At 35.4% G+C, this 21,678-nt stretch overlaps 1 protein-coding gene across 1 annotated transcript; it reads right to left on the minus strand.

Moving 5' to 3' along the window:
* Positions 1-20,862: 20,862 nt before the first annotated feature.
* LOC142521976 (uncharacterized) lies at positions 20,863-21,288 on the minus strand. The gene has a single exon (XM_075625148.1). The coding sequence runs from the start codon at positions 21,286-21,288 to the stop codon at positions 20,863-20,865; it is 426 nt and encodes a 141-aa protein (XP_075481263.1).
* Positions 21,289-21,678: the final 390 nt, after the last annotated feature.

Here is a 21,678-nt window from a genome sequence, read left to right on the forward strand (position 1 = left end):
CTCATTCTGTTGGAATTCCATCTGCATCGAATTTGAGTTATTACAACGCAGATAGAGGAGAACTTTGCACGAACATGATTTTTAAAGATACAAAGCATTTGATAGCAGCAGTTAAGGACTTTTCGGTTAGAGTTGCTCGACGTGAATATCAAGTTGTGGAGAGTACAAAGACTTTGTGGAAAGTTCGTTGTAAAAATAAATATTCAAATATCAATTGTGGTGGGTTCTTCGTGCATCGTTGAAATCAAAATTGGGGTATTTCAAGATCACGAAAATGGTGGTCCACATATATGTATGTCTAGCCAGGTTGGGTTAGACCACCATAAGTTGGACAAAAATATGATTGCAAAAACACTTGTCGGATTGTTCGGTGTGATCCTTCGTGTGAGATTAAATATGTTATCCAACTTGTCAAAGATCGATATAATTATCAAATCTCATATGATAAGGCATGGTACAGTTTAAAGCGGGCGGTGGATAATGTATATGGTACATGGGAGAGTTCAGTACGCCTTTTTCCAAGACACATGGGTGCCCTTGTGAAGTACAATTCAGGCACTATTGTAGAGTGGAACCATTTACCGAGATACAATTCTGAATTGAAGATGTTAAACTACGTGTTTTGGACCTTCCGACCATGTATAGATGGGTTCGGACATTGTCGAAAAATAATTAGTGTTGATGGTACTCATTTATACACGAAATATAAGCACAAGATGCTTATAGTTGTGGGTTTAGATGCAAACAACCAAATCTTACCCTTAGCAATTGCTTTTTCTAGTCGATGACGAAATATACGACTCCTGGAAATGGTTTTTGGAACTTCTATGCAAGCATGTGGTTCGAGGATCCACAGGTGTGTACCTTATCTCCGATAGACATCGTGGAATCATTAATGATCTTGAGGAGATACCCGATTTTAGACATCCACGTGCCGTACATCGTTTTTGACTTAGACACGTATGTTCTAATTTCAATACACATTTAAAAAATGTGCACCTAAAAGATCTATGTTGAAAAGCAGGCACACAACTTCAAATATATAAATTTGATGCCATCATGGATGAAATTAAAAATCTTGAATCGAGAGCTTTTGTTTATCTCTCTGAAATTGATAAACACAAATGGACTCTTGCTCACGATGGGGGATGACGACGGGGTGTTATGACGACCAACATGTCAGAGTGTCTTAATTCTGTTCTGAAGGGTGCTCGTCGACTTCCTGTATCAGCGTTAGTTCAGTAAAAAGATGTCGTAAAAGCCCATTGCGTTTAGACATGATCAGACACGATGGTGTAATATATCACTTTTCCACAATTCCCAAATTAAATTATCTGATCTACGCACTCTTAGGGTGTTATCAAGTTGTTAGGCGTAATAAAATTAGATATATGTGTTTGTTGCTGATAAAGAACAGTAGGATCAACAGGTCCAGCATTTAACGATAACCTATAATCAATAATAAGAATAATATATTATTATTATTATTATTATTATTATTATTATCATCATCATCATCATCTATCACAATATTTTATAAAAAAACAACTACAATATCAATTATCAAAAGAATTATAATATAAAACATTAACTATAAGTAAAAAAAATAATAAATACACTAAAAATAATATTTTTACAATCTACAAGTTTTGGAAATACGAAGTTATTTTAATAATAAAAATTTAAATACATACACAAATTTAAATTTTCGAATATATCTTAAACAATTGATTGAATATAACATTAGTGTAGTTAATAATAACGATTTGAGAATGTATTTTATTAAAATATTTAATAATTTACTTTTTATTATTTTTTAAAAAAAATAACAAAAGTCACGGTTTTTTAAGACAAACAAGTTGAAAAAAATATAAATACAAAATATATTATATTTAAAATTAGTTTTATCCTAACATATGATTATAAAAACATTATAAAAATTAACAATAACCAACAAAATAAACATATAACATTATCGTGGCTCATAATTAGCGGATAGCATATTTTTTTAACAAATAAATGATAATCAAATATATGTCAATAATTTTAATAAGAATCTATTTTATAAAAAATAATTATAAAAAATCATATCAGTCTAACACCCACAATTAAAATTTTTTTAAAGTTTTTTTTTTGTAAAATTAAAAAAAATTCAAACAAACATATGTCAATTATTAATAAAACTGCAGGTCATTCTTTACGTAAGATGGTTCATCAACAACAAGAGTCACAAATTTTTTTTTTAAAAAAAGTAATCAAGTCACGCCTTGTTGGGTGCAATAATTGTCCTTGCTTGGTAGAGCGATCGAACCGTGGTGCTTGAGCTGCTGTGCGATTTAAAAGATTTGAGTTGCACCATTACTACTAGCTATATATTTTGGTAAAGCGGTAAGCACTCGGTCCTACAATTGGTATCAGAGCCAAGGTCACCGGTTCGATTCCCATTGATTGCAAGGAGTGCAATTATTGGGAGGGAGATTGTTGGGTGCAATAATTGTCCTTGCTTGGTAGAACGATCGAATCGTGGTGCTTGAGCTGCTGTGCGATTTAAAAGATTTGAGTTGCCCATTACTACTAGCTATATATTTTGGTAAAGCGGTAAGCACTCGGTCCTACAATTGGTATCAGAGCCAAGGTCACCGGTTCGATTCCCATTGATTGCAAGGAGTGCAATTATTGGGAGGGAGATTGTTGGGTGCAATAATTGTCCTTGCTTGGTAGAACGATCGAATCGTGGTGCTTGAGCTGCTGTGCGGTTTAAAAGATTTGAGTTGCCCATTACTACTAGCTATAGCTTTTGGTAAAACGGTAAGCACTCGGTTCTACACGCCTATTCAATTGACGTGACTTGTTTTTTTTAAAAAGATTAAGCAAGTCACGCCCAATTAATTGACGTGACTTGCTTTAAAAAAATATTAAGCAAGTCCACACATCTCATTGAATTAAATTTTAAACATTTCCTAAACAAACAACAATAATAATGATAAGCTTATCATAATAAATAATTTTTAAATATCTTTATAAAAATTAATAATAATTACAAAAACAAATAATAATTATAATTACAAAAAAATTAAATCAGCATAACATATAAATTATATTTGAACATAAATAATAATTTTTTCTATAAATTTAATACTTAACATAAATAATTATATTAATATACATACCTTCTATTGACAATTGAATCAAAATTTACCTGCAAAAAAAAAATTAAAATTAACTCAAAATTTAAGTCAATCCAATAAACAAAAAAATAAAAAAATTAAAAGGACTTACTCGAGATGAAAATGAGAAAAATTTAAAACACAACTCTTCGTATTATATAGGCAAAGTAGGCGGATGATTCCAAAATAGATAGAACACATGGCTTTGCAGCCTTTCACTACCATCTAATTATCAATAAAAAAATATCACATGGCTTTGCAGCCTTTGATCATCTTTTTTACATTGTATCGATCGACGATACAAATATATATTTTTTAAATAATTACATTAAAATTTTTCTTAAAAGAAATATATGTCTATCAAGTCACGTCATATAACTTGCTTTTTAAAAAAAAAATATTATGTGTGACATGGCGTGGCTTGCATTTAAAAAAATTTCCAAGTCACGCCTTCTGAAGAAGTGTGAAACATTACTTTAAGAAACAGTTTTTTTTAACTTTATTTTATGAAATTGTTATATATCTTACCTTAAACAGTTAAAAGGCCCCATATACCTAGACTTGTCTCGAAACATCCATAACCTAAGGCTGCGTTTGGTTTGGAGGATAAAATAAACTAATGATTAGTAAGTAAACAATAAAGAAAAATTCTGGATATATAAATTATTATTTTAATAAAATATATGATTAATAAAAACTTGTGCTTTTTTAGTTTTTTTTTTAAATTTATTTTAGCATAATTCTAATATAATATAAGTTACTTAAACATGTATTTGTATGTGTCTCTCCCTTCTAATTTCAGCTCTATATTTTTTTATATTTAACTACTTATTTTATATATATATATATATATATAAGCAAAGACTTATATGAGACAGTCTTACAAGTCGTATTTTATGAAATCGATATCTTATTTGAGTCATCCATGAAAAAATATTACTTTTTATGCTAAGAGTATTAATTTTTATTGTAAATATCGGTAGGATTGACCTGTCTCGCATATAAAAATTCGTGGGATCGTTTTACAAGAGACCTATATATATATATATATATATATATATATAATATATAATATATATATATATATAATTGTGTTATATGCTTGGTGAGCGAAGGCCCAAATCCATTGTCCTAGTTTTAAGTTAACACCAGAATTGACCAGTTGCTTAATAAAGTGTCGATGTAAAAGTCCCCGAGTCACTTATAAATTTCAAAGTTGGATTATGAAATTTCGAAACAGAATTTGAATTGGATCAAGACTTCCAAATGAATAAGTATGAGTAAAGGATCCATGGGTGAAGATAGAAAGTCAATTTCTAATCGCGTAACTAAACCTTCCTTCGATTTTCTTTTCAATTTCTAAATAAATAAATTGAAGCAAAATAGCTATTCAACAACGACTTTGGTTTACTAGAGACATCGACATATTGTTTTAGCTCGTTGGAAACAAAACCTTTTTCCTGAGGATCCTCTCAAATAGAAATAGAGAACGAAGTAACTAGAAAGATTGTTAAAACGACCTTCTTCTAGAGATGCTACATGTGGGGGCAGTGCCCTCACATGGTTTTGATAGACAAGATTCACACACATATGTGATTTTAAAAAAATTAGTGGACCTCATGTGTGTGTGGCTAAATTTTGGACCCTTGATTCTATCATGTGATAGTGCCCCTACATGTAGGATGGAATGAACCGATGTAAAACACACCGACCTCACAAACACACCGACCTCACAACCAACCAATCCCACTAAACCGATATGCAATTTGTCTGGATTTGATCTGATTCATGTGATCAAATATTCTTAGTTTATTGTGAATTAATTTTAAAATCGTAAAAAAAAATTGTGAATGCGGATTTATGTTTTATATTGCATAAAAAGTAAATTTACAAAAATTAAAAATAAGGACACAATAAAAAATTAATTTTTGTTAAAAACTTGTGACACAAAAAAAAAATTAGACTTAAAACAATAATAACTACTTAAATATTTTATTATGGGCTTTTGAAATTGCAGTCAGGATAATAAATTACCCCACATCTTAATTTTAACACGTGTCTGCCGACTTTGTTTTTCAATGGAAGATAATAATAAAAATCTTAAAATATGTGGTGAGCCTACTGCCAAAAAAATATATACATTCAATTATTACATAATAAAAATCCAAAAAAAATCTGACCACGGTATGCTTGTCAGAAGAGATACTTTAATCTCGATATTTTTCTATAAATATTTAATTTTTTTTATCTAAAATTTAAAGATTTTAAAGTAGTGTAAGTGTCGCTTCAATTATAATTTATTGGGCAAATTCTAAAATTGGTTATGTAAATGGACTGGTTAGAATTTTTTTTTCCTTCAATTGGTAAAATTTTAGTAATTGTATGATAAATTGATCATACTAGCCGGAGATCATCCCAATATCAATAATATTCAACGTCATGTTAACGTTTCGACAAAGATCAAACTAGATGTAACATAAACTCACATGAACTTTTACATACATATATATCTAAATATATATATATATATAGATCTCTCGCAGGGATTTGGATCATATGCTATGTTTAAAAACACATCACCATATGTTGTGCACTTTTTACATTGATGATCAGTTGATCATCTGAAAGACCTCAGATAAATTTACAAAATTGTCAAACGTAACGAGATGATCAGCTGATTATTTCGTGTAAAAAGAACACAACATAAATTCAACCACAACAAAAATCCAAATCTCTCTCGTAATAACATATATCCTAAAAAACACGATTTCATTTTTATCCCCACGAATGTTGATAGGACTGTGCATTAGTTGTTGCCAACATGCTTGTCTTTGTACTTTGTCCCTTTAATTGGTACGTTCAATAACCTAGTTGTTGAGCTGTGGGCTCCACGGATTCACTATTTATAAAGATAAAAATCTATTTTAAATTTATCAAATCTTAAAAAGAATGGTATAATGTATTACAAAAATTACTTTCATTTTTCATCCATGAAAATGAATTTTTTTTTATTTATAGTATTTATTATATCCTCCAAATTTCTGAATTTCACATCCAATAATAACTTACCATGCTAATTCATAAAACACCTCTATGTAGTGAACTTGAGCTATACAGGAGTTTTTCACGAAACTATATCGCAGCTAATTATATTATAATAGGTTTCTTGTGAGTCGTAAATCCGTGAGACATGTCAGTTATGTCCATATTTAAAAAAACCATGAGACGTGTCAATAATGTATATATTTACAATAATAATTAAGTTTTTGGCATAAAAAGTAATATTTTTCATAGATGACCAAAATAGGAGATGTGTATCATAAAATTAACTCGTAAGAGCGTCTCACAAAAGTTTTTGTGATTACATTAACGTTGACGTAAAATATAAATAGCAATAGATGTTATATAGTAAATAATAAACAAAATTATTTCTATTTCATTTCTTGACGAAAAGCATATCTAGTTTAGGGTCTTTTTGGTAAGACAAATGGTTGGTTAGATTCCCGATTTAGGAATCATCAACCTCCCGGGAGTTCATGTACTCACATTTGCTTAAGCAAAAGAGCAGCAAACAATGTTAGTAATATTATTTGATTTTATTTGTTATATATACATTGGAAAAAAGGAATCAGAATCTGATCTACATGGTCAGTCAGAGAATCTATAAACATGAAGAACGTTTACATATAAACAGCGACGATCCAAAAATTAAAGTTGAAGTGGACTTAAACTTAATATAATAAGTTAATTTTTATATATATATATATATCAAATATGAGATATTAATATGAAAATAGTTAGCAAAATGACATTGGTATTTTTTTTTAAAAAATAACTATTGTTCCTAGCGAAGAAATTTAATCAATAACATTTTACAAAATTTATATATTACTTAAATTAATATGTAACCCGTGTAATATAAGACAAGTTTCACTTAGATTCAAAATTTACGTTTTAATATATTTTAAATGTACTTTCAAAATTATATTCTATTAAATAAAAGAATTGATAAAATAAATTTATCACTTTTAGAAGTTATTTGCACCAAACTCCTTTGGAAATATCGAAAATCTATATTTATTCACTGTGAAAGTTAAATAGGTATTCTAGATATTAACTTTTATGAGTTATTTGCATCGTGATATCTTTTAAAAAAATTAGACTGTGCTTAAATCTCTATATATATTTACCAAAAAAAATAGAATTGGCTCGAATCTTTATAACTCCTTGAAAAAAAAATTAGGCTGGGCTGCAGCCTAGAACGGGCCAAGCATAGGTCCGTCCCTGCGTACAAATCAAAGTTATTAGTTATGAGTATACATGAGGAGAAGCTGACGATACAACAAAAATCTAAGATGAAATACAAAATCAATCTTCACCAAAATTGTTTATGCTGAGAATTAACATTTGAGGAAGAAATAAAAATCAGCAAACAACAAATCGCCTAAGTTGTGCTTGAACTCACCATCATCGTGATCGGTATATCGAAAGCTCAATCGAAAAATGCAAACCAAAGTAAACCCTATCAAGATCTCCAAAACGAGACAATTCACACCAGATTCTTCAAGAAGTACACAAACCAAAGTTTCCTGAGTTGTATTTAGCTGATCAGTCCAATATTTGAAAATCCTAATTCTATTGATTCAATAGGAACAAAAGCTATTCCCTTCAATAGAAGGACTGCACAAACATCAGCATTGACAGTAATTATGAGTCTAACATATGATTAATATGAAATAAGCTCTTTCCAATTGTTTGTGGAAATGAACACTTCGGCACTGGATCAGAAACTGACAATTGCTTGCTCATAAAATCTGAAGAGCCCTTCAAGTTTCTAGCTGATTCGAAAGAGTATCATGTCAATTAGAGAAAAATGGAAACAAAAAAATCCACACACACTAGGAAGTCTTAAATTCTATTATATCTTATGTTACTACATGATACTTAGGTTTCAATCGTGCAAGCATTTCCTTTTTCCTTCGTTCTAATTTCTATTTTGTGTCAAGGAGGATCTCATATCGATCCCACAGGATAGCTGCAATCGATTTCTCACGGTTCAGGCCTTTGTTTGAAAGGAGAATTGTTAGGACTGTAACCAAAGTCCTATGTTGGAAATATATAAGGAAGACCATGTGTTTTCTAGAGTAGTTTGGTTCGATCATCAATCCAGTTATGAATAGTGTGAAACTATACTACACACAGTGATGCATTTTAAAGTTGGTCCATGTGCTGAAACAAACAATGTCTGTAACGTCCTGAAAATTTAAAAGTTCACAAAGATCGCATGATAATTATTTTATTATTAAATAAGATATTTTAAGTAAGGTGTTAAGTTTTGATTGATTTTCAATTAATTTATGTGAATTTTTGAGGCATTTGATTTTTGAGGAAAGATTTAGGAGGAAAATATCTGATGGCGGTAAAAGTTTTATTTTGATTACTCGAGGTGATTTTTATAATAATCGGCCTTTTGGAGTGACAAATAATATTTAAATGCTTGAGTTTTATATTGAGATAATAAGACGCCAAAATTTTAATTTCTAGTTGGATTAACACGTTTAAATTTAAGGTTAGGCACTTTTTAAGATAACTAGAAACTTTATTAGCAAATTAGCTCTTCTATTAGCAAATTATGTTGGTCTCATGTGCGGTAATTTGAGATAATAAATATGAAATAAAGAATAAACTGGACACCGAGATTTACGTGAAAAATCCCTAAAAATTATTAGGGTAAAAACCACGGGCAAGATGAAAAGATCTCCATTATAATATTTTATGGTGTACAACTCATTCACTGTGTTTCTAAAGAGAACACACTCTCTTAATACATGAGAATAAAACACTTCACAAATATTATAGAACTAAGCACTCGAATGCTTACAATGCATTCAGAAAATCAAATGCCGAACAAAACGTGTTCAAATTCTCTTCATATTCAAAGAAGGCTGCCCCAACTTTAATGCATTTAATGCATTGTGTGTGATGTCATTCTTTTGCCTACCTTTTTGACTAATCACTTTGCCGACATTTCTCCAACTTAGAGATTTAATTGAGAAGCAAATACATCTTCACACATCCTTTCAATCTTGACATCACCTGTTGCTTACATTTCTGTTAGGCCACTTAAGGATCTACACTACTCAAACTTATCAGTGTTCACTTGCTTGGTCAGAAAATCAGCTATGTTATCTTTTGTATGGATCTTCTGCATATCCACACTTTCTTCTTCCATTACTTCCCGCACAAAGTGAAATTGGACTCCAATGTGTTTCGTCCTTGAATGAAAGGCCGGATTCCTTGCGATGTGCAAGACACTGTGACTGTCACAAAACAAAAGAACATTCTCTTGTTTGTGTCATATCTCCTCCAATAACATTTTAATCCATATTGACTCCTTGCAAGCTTGAGTAACTGTCATATATTCTACTTCTGTCGTAGATAACGCCACAACTATTTTCAGTTTTGCAACCCAGCTTACTGCTCCCCTCGCAAGTGTAAACACTTAACAAGTAGTAGATTTCCTCTTATCAGGATCACCAGCATAATCTGAATTGACATAGCCCCCCGAGTGTAAATTTGATCTTCCGTAATATAATGCAGGATTTGAGGTACCCTTAATGTATCTAATGATCCTATTAACTGTACTCCAATGCTCTCGTCCAGGATTCGTCATATACCGACTAACTGCTCCCACTGCTTGAGCAATGTCTGGTCTTGTATAAATCACAACGAACATCAAAATTCTCAATGCTGATGCATATGGTACTCGAGACATCTCCATCCTCTCTGCTTCACTGTTAGAACACATCTCGGAGGATAACTTGAAGTTAACAGGAAGATGGGTCGATATTGGCTTGCTGTCTTGCATGTTGAAGCGTTGCAAGACTTTCTTCAAATAATTTTTCTGGGGAAGATAAATCTTTCTGTCACTTCTATCTCGGTGAACTTGCATCCCTAAAACCTTGTTTGCTGATCCCAAGTCTTTAATATCAAATTCCCTAGCCAACTGTGTCTTCAATCATTGGACCTATTCTTTGTTGGGGCCTGCTACCAACATGTCGTCCACATACAACATCAAAATAATATAATAATCACCAGACCTCTTGAAATATGTATAAGAGTCTGCACTCAGTCTGTTGTTCCAAGGCTCATGATATAGGAATCAAATATCTTGTACCAACATCTCGGCGCCTGTTTGAGACCGTATAGAGATTTGTTAAACCTGCAAACTAAGTTCTCTTTGCCTTTTCCGCAAAAACTTTTTGCTGGGGCATATAGATTTTTCTTCAAAACCTCCATGAAAAAATGTTGTTTTCACATCTAGTTGTTCTAGATGTAGGTCAAACACCGCACTCAATGCCAACACTATTCTGACTGTTGTAAGTCGAACCACAGGAGAAAATATCTCATTGAAGTCAATGCCTTCTTTCTGAGCATACCCTTCTACCACCAATCTAGCACGATACCGCTCCACTTGGTTATTGCCATCACGCTTGATTTTATAGACCCATCCGTTATCCATGGCTTTTCTCCGTCGTGGTAATGTAACAAGATCCCAAGTTTTATTCTTGTCTAATGCCTCCAACTCTTCTTGCATTGCTATCATCCACAAGGATACATCTGAGCTTTGAGTAGCCTCGTGGAAACTCGATGGCTCACCATCCTCTGATAATAGACAATATGCAATGTTGCTTTCAGTGACATAATCTGAAAGCCAACCTGGTGGTCTTCTGTCTCGAGTTGACTATCTCACATTGGAAACTTCAGACTCAACATGTTCTTGTTCTTCGTGCTCTGGTACTGCTTCACAAGAATTTTGACTTTCGTCTGTCTTAATTTCCACCTGAAATATAGTAGTTTCTGAATTCAGTGTGCCTTTGTCTCCCTTTACTTTATCTTCCTCAAAAATAACATCTCTGTTGATGACAAGCTTGTGAACAGTAGGATCCATCAAGCGAAACCCCTTTACTCCATCAGCATAACCCAAGAAGATACATTTTCTGAATTTCGAATCCAACTTCGATATTTCTTGATCATTGTACAGAACGTACACAGGACTTCCAAATGTATGCAAATAGGAATAATCTGCCGGCTTTTCGGTTCACAACTCCATCGGAGTCTTCAGATCAATCGTTACTGAAGGAGAGAGATTGATAATATAACAAGCGGTTCTGACTGCTTCCGCCCAAAATGGCTTGTCTAGACCCGCAGTCCTCAACATAGCTCTTGTTCTGTCCAACAAAGTAATTTTCATCCGCTCCACCACTCCATTCTGTTGAGGTGTGTAAGTCATTGTGGATTGTCTTTTTATGCCTTCATGTTGACAATATGCATCAAATTCGTCACTGGTATTCTCCTCCATTGTCAGTCCTCAGACACTTTATTTTCTTTTCAGAATCAAGTTCAATCTGCGCTTTGAAATCTTTGAAGACTTGGAAAACATCTTATTTCTTCTTGATTGGATACACCCAACATCTCCTAGAGAAATCTTCAATGAAGGAAACAAAGTATCTCGCTCCTCTTAAGGATACAATTGCTGCTTGCCAAACATCCGAATGAATCAGCTCCAATATACTTTTGCTCCTGGCAGTAGAAGTGCCAAACTTTAATCTGTGTTATTTGCTGGTAACACAATACTCACAAAAAGGTAGTGACACTTTTGTGAGTCCCGGCAGCAGCTTCCGTTCTGAGAGAATTTTCAACTCTCGTTCTGACATATGCACGAGTTTTCTATGCCATAACACTGTTAATTCTTCTCCTGAACTAATTAATGCAACATCTAATTCCGCCTCTTTGTGAGTTTCTCCCAAAAGTAAATAAAGATTTACAACAACTTTTTCTGCCTTCATAACCACAAGCGCACCCTTCACAATTTTTATGATCTCGTTCTCGATACGAGTTGCACCCGATGTCATCCAATTGCCCCAAGGAAAAAAAGTTTTTTCATCAGTCCTTTCACATGTCGTACCTCCTGTATGGTGCGAATAGTATCATCAAACATTTTTGATTTCCAAGGCATGATTATTTCCCATTAAATACAGATCCTCCTGAGATTGGTTCATAATGATCAAACCATTCTCTCCGATACGTTATGTGCCACGTAGCTCCTGAATCCATAATACACGTGTCATAAAATTTGTGCCTGCCTTTTGCAATTGTTGCCGTTTCGCTGAATAATATTTCACCACTGCCTGAAGTACTGGCCACATTTTCTTGAAATTTTTTTTCGATACTCATACATTTTTTCCTGAAGTGCCCTTTACCGCCACATTTAAAGCAGCAAATATTTTTTTTCTTACTTCTCGACTTTGATCTATCTCGTCTTTGGCTCCCACTGGAGTCACGATCCATAAATCTTCCTCTTATCATCGATAAAGCCTCTGTCTGCTTCGAAATTACCAACCTATCTTCCTTATTCTTGCGCCAGATTTCTTCACCGAGAACCGCAATTAAGACATCGTCAAATTTTAGAAAGCCTATAAGAATATTGTTGATTATGTTGATGATAAGTTGATTATATGAATCTGGTAGACTTTGAAGTAGAAGTTCCGCACGTTCATTTTCCCCTATTTTATGCCCCATGGAAGTGAGTTGGGCAAATAAAGTATTTAGTATGTTGATATGGTCGGTCCTCGATGAGTATTCCGCCATCCGAATAGTATAAAGCTTTCTCTTTAGGAAAATCATGTTGTGTAGCGACTTGACCTCGTACATCTTTGTCAGAGTATCTCAGATAACTTTTGCTGTTTTTATATCAAATATACTTGACAATAATTCTTCTGCTATAGCCAAGTGTAAATTGGCAACAGCATTATCATTCATCTCATTCCACTTTCTATCGTCCGTAATTTTCACTGGTCTATCTCCAACAGCCGCCAAACAACTCTCTTTTCTTAAAACTGCTTGTATCTTTATCCTCCACAGCATAAAATTGCTTCCATTGAAATTTTTTATCTCGTACCTGCCTGCCATTACGTCAACAACAATTTAGTAGACATGACAAAATAATCCCGTCTTAATAAAAAATCTCAAAAAAATCTTTTCTGATGTGGAAGATCAGTCTAGGCTGCAACCACAAAGCATACTGAGAATTTAAAAAAAAATTAAACCAAGTCTCTGATACCACTTGTTGGTTTCACGTGCGGTAATTTGAGATAATAAATATGAAAATAAAGAATAAACTGGACACCGAAATTTACGTGAAAAATCCCTAAAAATTATTATGGTAAAAACCACGGGCAAGATGAAAAGATTTCCACTATGATATTTTATGATGTACAACTCACTCACTATGTTTCCAAAGAGAACACACTCTCTTAATACAGAAGAACAAAACACCTCACAAATATTATAGAACTAACCACTCAAATACTTATAAGATGAGAGAAAACTCGAAGAAGTGATTCATTATAGATGCATCATTCCAGTGTGAACCTTCGTCCGCAATTTCAGAAAATCAGCTGCCGAACAAAACGTGTTCAAATTCTCTTCATATTCAAAGATGGCTACCCCAAAGAAGGTTACCCCAATTTTAATGCATTTAGTGCATTGTGTGTGATGTCATTCATTTGCCTACCTTTTTGAATGATCACTTTGCCGACAAATTAGCATTTTTATTATCAGATTAGCGTTTTTAAAGCTCAATAATAAAAAGGAAAAAACCCTTCCCTAAACCCCCATTCACGTTGAAAACACTCCCTAAAATTTTGAAAGAGGCGGCTAGAGTTCTCCACGCAAGGGCCGAGTTTTGATATGAAATATAAGGGTTTTGGGCATGATCGTGTAATGTTTTCTCATTGCCGGAATCATCTTCAAACCATCTACGATAATATTCAAGGCAAGTAAAATTTTGTTTCTTGACGTATCGATGATATCATATTATGTATTGAATTTTGAAGTGTGTACGTTGTTCCTATGATAGCAATTGATTATGAATATAATTGTTTGATTGTTATGCAAAAAAAAGTTTTAGAATAGAATCAAATATGGTACATGAATTTTGTGTGTGTGTCACTATGTTTGTATGAGTGTGTGACGCGGTTTGTGTGTCGTGTAAGTGTGAGTGTGAGTGTGAGTGTGTGTGTGTGTGTTTGAAGGGTGTGTGTGAATTAACCCCCAAATTTTATACAAAATCGATGGATTTGGGTGAAAATGATAGATGTATGGGTAGAGAAATATTTTTAAAAATATAATTGTGTGTGTGTATAGAATTTTAAGGAAAATGATTTTGAGCGTGCAAAAGAGATGTAATAAATTTGTTATAAAATGAGCTTATATCTAATTCTCTGAGGAGCAAGCGTATGTAAATCGAGAAGAAATTTTTTAAAAGATTTAATGATATGTGGCAAATTCATGACTGATTTTTACGGGTGTATGGATGTCAGCCTTCGGGTTGGGGTGTCCCACCAAAGTTGAAGATCTATTCTGATGAGTTAAGCCAGAAATTTTAAGATTCATTCTAGGGAGTTTAGCCATATCCATTCATATCCATTCTGAGGGTTAAGCCAGAAACTTTAAGATTCATTCTGGTAAGTTAAGCTAGAAAATATGAGGATCCATTATGGGGATCTAATCCAAAATATTTACGACCTTGATTGAAAAGTATAAGGATCCATTCTGGGGAGTTAAGTCGTGATATTTATGACTTTGACGAGAAAGTTATGAGCTGTTTTTGCAAAAATAAATTTGAATTTTTGAGGAAATGTTAATTATTGTTTATATGTTGTGTATTAAATGAGTTGATGTGTTGAAAAAAGTATTTTTATATGATGATATTTGATGTCTATGTTTAAAGCGTTTTGCTTTTATTTAGTATTATTTGTTATATCAGGAACTATTTGTTGGGCCTTTAGATTCATTAGATTTCGTAGATGTAGGTGATGAGGACTGAGGAGGCGCTAGCTAGAGAGGAATGATGGATTGGGGCTGAGGAGGAGCACTTATCTAAACCTTGACGATTTCTGCCATGATTTTTAGATTTGTACTTATTTAATTTAGTCGAAGAAATTTTAAGATTGGGTCATTATCTTAAAAACGGTTTTTGTCATCGTGTTGATGTTTTATTTGCATCTTATGTTGTTCACGATATTGCATTGCGTGGTTAATGACTGATACTTTTGTTGGAAATTTCAAGTAAATTTAAAGTTTGAATAAGAATTATATCTCATGAATGTGAGAGTGACTTTTGGTTTTCCACATTCTTGAATTAGTTGTGACTCATAATTGTGGAAGTGTCTTTTGACTTTCCACATTCTTGAATTATTGAATACTTTTGGCTATTCATATTCTTGAGTTAATTTGAAGATTAATTGAGTTAATTAATCTTTCATGACTTTTGGTGTGCATTTTGGAGCTTATAAATAGTGTATTCATTTCCTCATTCCATATACAAATAAATGATTTTTACAAATACTCAAGATTTATTTCAAGCATTGCATTTCATATTGTTAGATTTTCATTTGACATATGTTAAATTTCAGTGATAAAGTGAATGTACGTTTTCAGTTCGACGGTGTAGTTAATTCGTGTTAAGTTGCTGCAAGGTTTTCCGTTGTATACTAGGAAACGGTTGTCCGTCCAGATCCTCAAAGCACCGTTGGAGGAGACAAATCTGTTTTAATGAAACTGTACTTCGTACATGACTCGATTTGATTTACTATTTTCTTGTTGTTCTTGTATACACGATATTCATTCAATAGTATGCTCATTTTCTTTTAGTACTTTATCTTTACGAGATTGCATTCGTTCCTTGATTCTATATTTTTTGTATTAGCAATTTGGCTAACAATCTTAAAACAGATTTTGTTATACTCATGTTTATCACGAAAATTGTGGGCGTGCCAAACACGTGTTCGTGCCAAAATTGTTAAATAACCTAACTTCTTTATCAAACGTTGCGACTCTCGATTCGATCGTTCGTTCTAATTCAATGGCTCCAAAAATATGAACGCGGAATGAGGAGTATAATGAAATTAAAAGGGAAATCCATAAACAACATCAACATTCATTATGCTGTTATAAATTCGAACAAAGTTTTTACATAAAATGTAGATGGACATACTAGAATCTATAGAAAAAGATTGCTGGAAATGGAAATAAACAACAGACAAATGAGAGAAATTCTGCAGAGAGTTTGCTATGAATTTTTTGTGTTGATTTGTCGAGACCTCTCTCTGATCCTTCCTGCTATTTTTGTCGTGCTCCACATGGAAGTTTCAACCACATTCCACGATCACTCACGTTGGATCGTGGCTCAACTTCTGCCATCGTGTCTTCTTGGACCGCACTGCCATTCTTTCTGGGCTAGAATATTTGGGCTTCTGATGGGCCTCTGAGTAAATTTTGGACATAACAAATGCCCCCCGTAGCCAATTTGGCCAGTGGGCCAATCTGGCTAAATTGGTTATTGGTGGTGATCCCCTCTCCTTTAAGGCTTCTAAATAAGCCCAAACCAACTTAGTTACTGAAAGGAAATTCTATCACGGTGAGCTAACATCTGAAGCATGTCTTTTCAAAAAATAAAATTCCCTCGCACGCTTCCTGAGCATATCGATTCCTCTGGTGTTCCTCAACATGAGATCCATAGATATAATTTCTTTGCAATCAAAGATTCTAGTTTATCTTCATTCCCCTCAATAATCTCATTCTCCACCCTTAACCCCTCGATTTCCACACCAAGACCCCAAAATCACACACACTACCTTCCTTCTTCCTTTCCCTTACCCTTTAATTTGCTACCTACCACTAGCCCTACGCCGAACAATCGAAGCGCCGCCGTCCCTATACATCCTTCATTCCTCGATTTTGCCAATCACCCGAACGATTTCAGCCGATTGCGAATCGCGGCCTGTGGCTCCTTCTGCGCACCATCATGGCCCACCTCTTCTTTGAGTGGCTTGTCTTCGCCGCAACGCCATTTGGGATATTCCGGCCTCCGCTCGCGTCTCGGTGGGTTTGGCTCTACAAGTAATGTGGGCTTCTCTTTGTTAATTTGCGATTCTTCCACTCGCCATTCACTAGCCGTGCCACCCCAAGGAATGGGTAAACTATCTGATTATCTCCTTTAATTAAGATGGTAGACTCAATCGGCTAATGCTTTATGTGTTTATTCGAGATTTTTGTTGAAATGTTTGGGTAGGCTTCGTACTGTTTATATACTCTTGCACATCCTTTGGTGATAGTACGTTGCCGGTTCTTTGTAATTGGTTACATGTGAAAGCTTTCATCCTTAGGGATTTTTCTTGTTTGAAGTGTGAGGAAGTTTGCATGTCTTGATTTGTAGGGATAACCAGTGACTTTTCGCTCGTGGACACACACTTTCCTAACTGTCGAACCCGAATTTCTCCCCCAGCTCCTAGGATGTCTGCTCTTATGTACTTTTAATTCCACTAAGTTCTAGTTCGTTAAGTTCCATTTGTCTTACTCTGAATTGTGTATCATTCGCAGGCCTTCGACAATCATTTGCGACGATTCCACCTTGGTAGAAGTGTTCAATCCTCTTATTGACTCTTCTTACTGTCAAATCCCTCTCTCGGCTGAGACTGCCAACGTGCTGTTCCCTTTATCTACTCTGGAGTCCAGTGCTTTGTTAGATCGTGAGGTGGCGCCACCTTTTGAGTACGCCAAGTTTAAATCTTTACCACGAGGTGATGCAAATTGGAACCTTTGGGTAGACCGGTTGAAAAAGTTTGATGGTAGTACCTGGCGGAAACAAGGTCTTTACCAACTCATTCAGATGTCGACTGTTGACAACACTTTCAATATAGACCTTCTTGAGGGCGCTATCAGAATGTGGGTTCCTCCTTGTAATTCTTTCATACTTTCTTGTGGTCCCATGTCTATTACTTTGCAGGATATCCTTTGTTTCACGGGTCTTCCACTTCTAGGGAATGAATTTCCTAGTTTAGTGAATACTCAAGATTTGCCCCAGCTTTCTGAGCAATACCTGAATCCTTCCTCTTACTCCCAAGTTATCCGGGGTGTGCTCTTAGAAGAACTTCTCCCACCAGCGAGGAGCGTATATCTTTCATGTGGGTGCTGATATGCAAATACCTCTTATGTCCCTCTTCTGGCAAGCCCACCATGGAATATTTAGCTCTTGCTAGATCTTTAAGTGTCGGGCATGTACATGGTCTTGGTGTGATGTTCTTAGGGTCACTATACCGATGGTTGAATGTCGCTGTAAATGACACGCCCCTTTCCAAACTTAACGGAGCCATGTGGATTCTTCAAGTATGGCTGTTTTCCTACTTCCCTGAACTGGCATCCCCTCCTGGCTCTCTTACTGAGCAGTTGTCATGGAAAGACCTTATGTCCTGTCAAAGTGATTTCACTGTCGTGGATACTTTTTCCTTCCTTCAGTCCTTACCATTTGATAGGCCAGCTCGTCGTCCACTTTGTTTCACCATTAAGGTCGAAGATTACCCGTGGATTGAACACATGGCCAATGTGAGGAAGACTACTTCACAATCTATCATTGATGTTGTCCGAGTGACCATTCTTCATCCAAGATTTTTAGTGTGTGATGGGACATCTCCTCGCGAGCAAAGCACTCATTCCTTTGAGTTTTATAATCCAGCGTTGTATCCTTCCCAGCTCGGTTTGTGCCCGAGTCTCCCCTCTAGAACATTGCATCTGCCACATTCTATCAACGACATGATGACAACAGAACTTTCCCAGAAAAGGTTCACTTCATTGTCTCTCATTGATTTGTCTGAGCAAGCGAAATTCTTCAAGACTCCTGTGATTGAAAATCCCATTACCGTATCAGACGGCTATTTCGATTGGTGGGATGCGAGGTACACTTCTATTGTTCCTACGGCTTTAAAGCTTTCGGGTACGTACCTTCACCCTTATACTCCTGTTGTAATTTGTTATAGTCATTTCCTAAAATGTGTTATGTTTCTTTTTGCAGGTACCCAAGAAGTTCGAAAAGCGCTGGACTTGTCAGTCGCCCAAAACAACAAAAAAGGTACAGAGCCAAAAGTCGTCCCTGCCAAATTGCATACCCCTAAATGAGGAAAATAAAAGTCTGTGGCTCATTCCTTGAGGAGACGAACTTGATCCACCACCCAATTGCCTCATGGAATTCCCCCACTCACTTCCACTCCTGTGGTTGGTACTATTATAGTGGAAAGTGATAAATCCTCCTCGACCTCCGGCCCTTCCGCTGATCAAGAAACCGAGTCAGATGATTATGTCCAATTGGCTACTCCTTTGGCCTCACTTAATCGTAGGAAATTTCTCTCAGGAACTCATTCTGATGACGTGATAGACAAACCTATGACGATCAGCTCTCCCTCTCAGGTAATAACCATTCCATTCTTCCTTTAAGTATCATTTGGATCTCACTTCTTCCTTGTTACTGTAGGATTTATCAACGCGGCGGGCAATGGTCTCTTCTGTTGAAGAGGTTTTTGACTTCGACTTCAGCTTCCTGGACTCAGGACCATTCCATGTGTTCTCCTCTTCGAATATCCCCTCTGGCTTGGAGCTAGCCACCGCAAAAGCTTCACTGCGACATTTTATGAATATGAACCTCAATGCCTTAGGGGACCTGGAAAAAACCACCATTTTGTCTGCTGTGTCTACTCTGACAAGTAGCCCTGATTTCCCCACATCCCCGCTACACGACGTGCTGAATGCTTTGCCAACCACATTCCTGGCTTTTCAAGACTCAAGCTCTACGTGTTCGGAGACGTTAATTCAGGTGCAGAACTTCAAGGAGCAGAAAAAGAAATTGGATGGTATGCTTTCTGAAAGAAAAGTTGCCCTTTCTCATTTACATCAGAAAAACGAAGAGTTTGACGCCAAAGAGGAATTAGTGAAGAAACTAGATATGGAGTTCGCCCAACACAAAGCTGATTTGGTAACCCTCCTACATGACAGTGAAGTTTTGAAGGCTTCCTCTGACAGACTTAAGGTTGATATTAAAGGCCTGGGTGAAGATTTAGTGAGTCAGAAACATGCCTATCAACAGTGGAAAGACACCTTGAAAGCAGCGGAACATACTCGGGTAGAGTGCCTGTCCAAGTGGGAGGAATTGCGGCATCTTGACCTTTCTTAGGCACTAGCTTTCACCTTTACCATGATCTTGGTTTATGTTTGGCACTTTTATGTAATGTTTGGACCAAAGCGTGGTACATTCCTGATACACCGTACTTGTTTGCCATGATTTGGCTTATTTTGTTTTTGTTTTGTGAACGTTGGAAAGTGGCTAGGAAGCCCAACTCTATTGTTATAATGTCTTGTTCTCTTGGTATCTGTTGCTTGGGATTTGTTTGCAGGTGTTCATATTTTTGGCATATTACATTTACAAGGGAAACTCTGCCAAAATTTTTCTAAAAAGTGAAAATTTAATAACGACGCAAACAAACGCAAATCAACATACATTCCCAATGAACGGCCAAACCATAAAGCTCATCGAAATTTCAAGACATGCCCTAAATGAACTTCGCTTTGTCACCGATTTGGCCAACTAACACAACGAGCACTTTACCCAAATTAACTACAGCGAAACTCCATGATCCAATATTTTATTTATTTACAAATGCTTATTTACAAACAAGTTCAGCAAAGAATGGCTTAAAAGCCTATTCCTCTCATATTTACAAGAAACTTCTTACAAGTTAATATGACAGATTCCAACAAAGTGGCCATCTAGCCTACTCTGTACCAAACTCCTTCGCATCCAGCTTCATGAACCCTTGGTGTCTGATATGCCCACCCAACTACTGGGGTAGTAATGCTTTAAGTACTTCCCATTTATGCACCTCCTGTGTGGTTCACCATCTAGACTCGCTAACCAGTACACATTTCCATTCAGTACTCTATGAACTTTAAATGGTCCCTCCCAATTGGGCGACCATTTGCCGAATTCCCTGTCTTTGGATCCGAGGGGTAGAATTACCTTCCAAACTACGTCTCCCTCCTCAAATATTTTCTTATTCATGCGTTTATTGTAACTTCTAGCCACCTTGGATTTCTGAAGCATCAAAGCATTATACGTTTGCATTCTCAGCTCATCCAAATCCTCAAGCTCCATGATCATAGCTTCCGTGTAGAGCTCTGGCTCCAATTCATTCTGCTTCATCACCCTCAAAGAAGGGATCACCACCTCCATAGGCAATACTGCATCATGTCCATAAGTCAAGGTGAAAGGGCTTAGACCAGTAGCACTTCTCTTTTATGTCCGATAAGCCCATAGAGTTTTCGATAGCAGCCGGTGCCAATCTCGGGGGTTATCCTCCATCATCTTTTTCAAAATCTTGATTGACACTTGGTTTGAAGCTTCAGCTTGACCGTTGGATTGGGGATAATGAGGTGAGGAATTAATCAACTGGATCCCATATTCCTCAGCAAATTCCTTCATTTCTGACCCGACGAACATAGTTCCTTGGTCGGTCGTAATCGATTGTGGGATTCCAAATCTGTGAATAATATGCTCTTTCACAAATACAATAACATCTTTATGCTCTACCTTCTTCATGGGGAGGGCTTCAACCCACTTGGT

The sequence above is a fragment of the Primulina tabacum genome, chromosome 13, assembly GCF_025594145.1.
Source record: "Primulina tabacum isolate GXHZ01 chromosome 13, ASM2559414v2, whole genome shotgun sequence".
Lineage (NCBI taxonomy): Eukaryota > Viridiplantae > Streptophyta > Magnoliopsida > Lamiales > Gesneriaceae > Primulina > Primulina tabacum.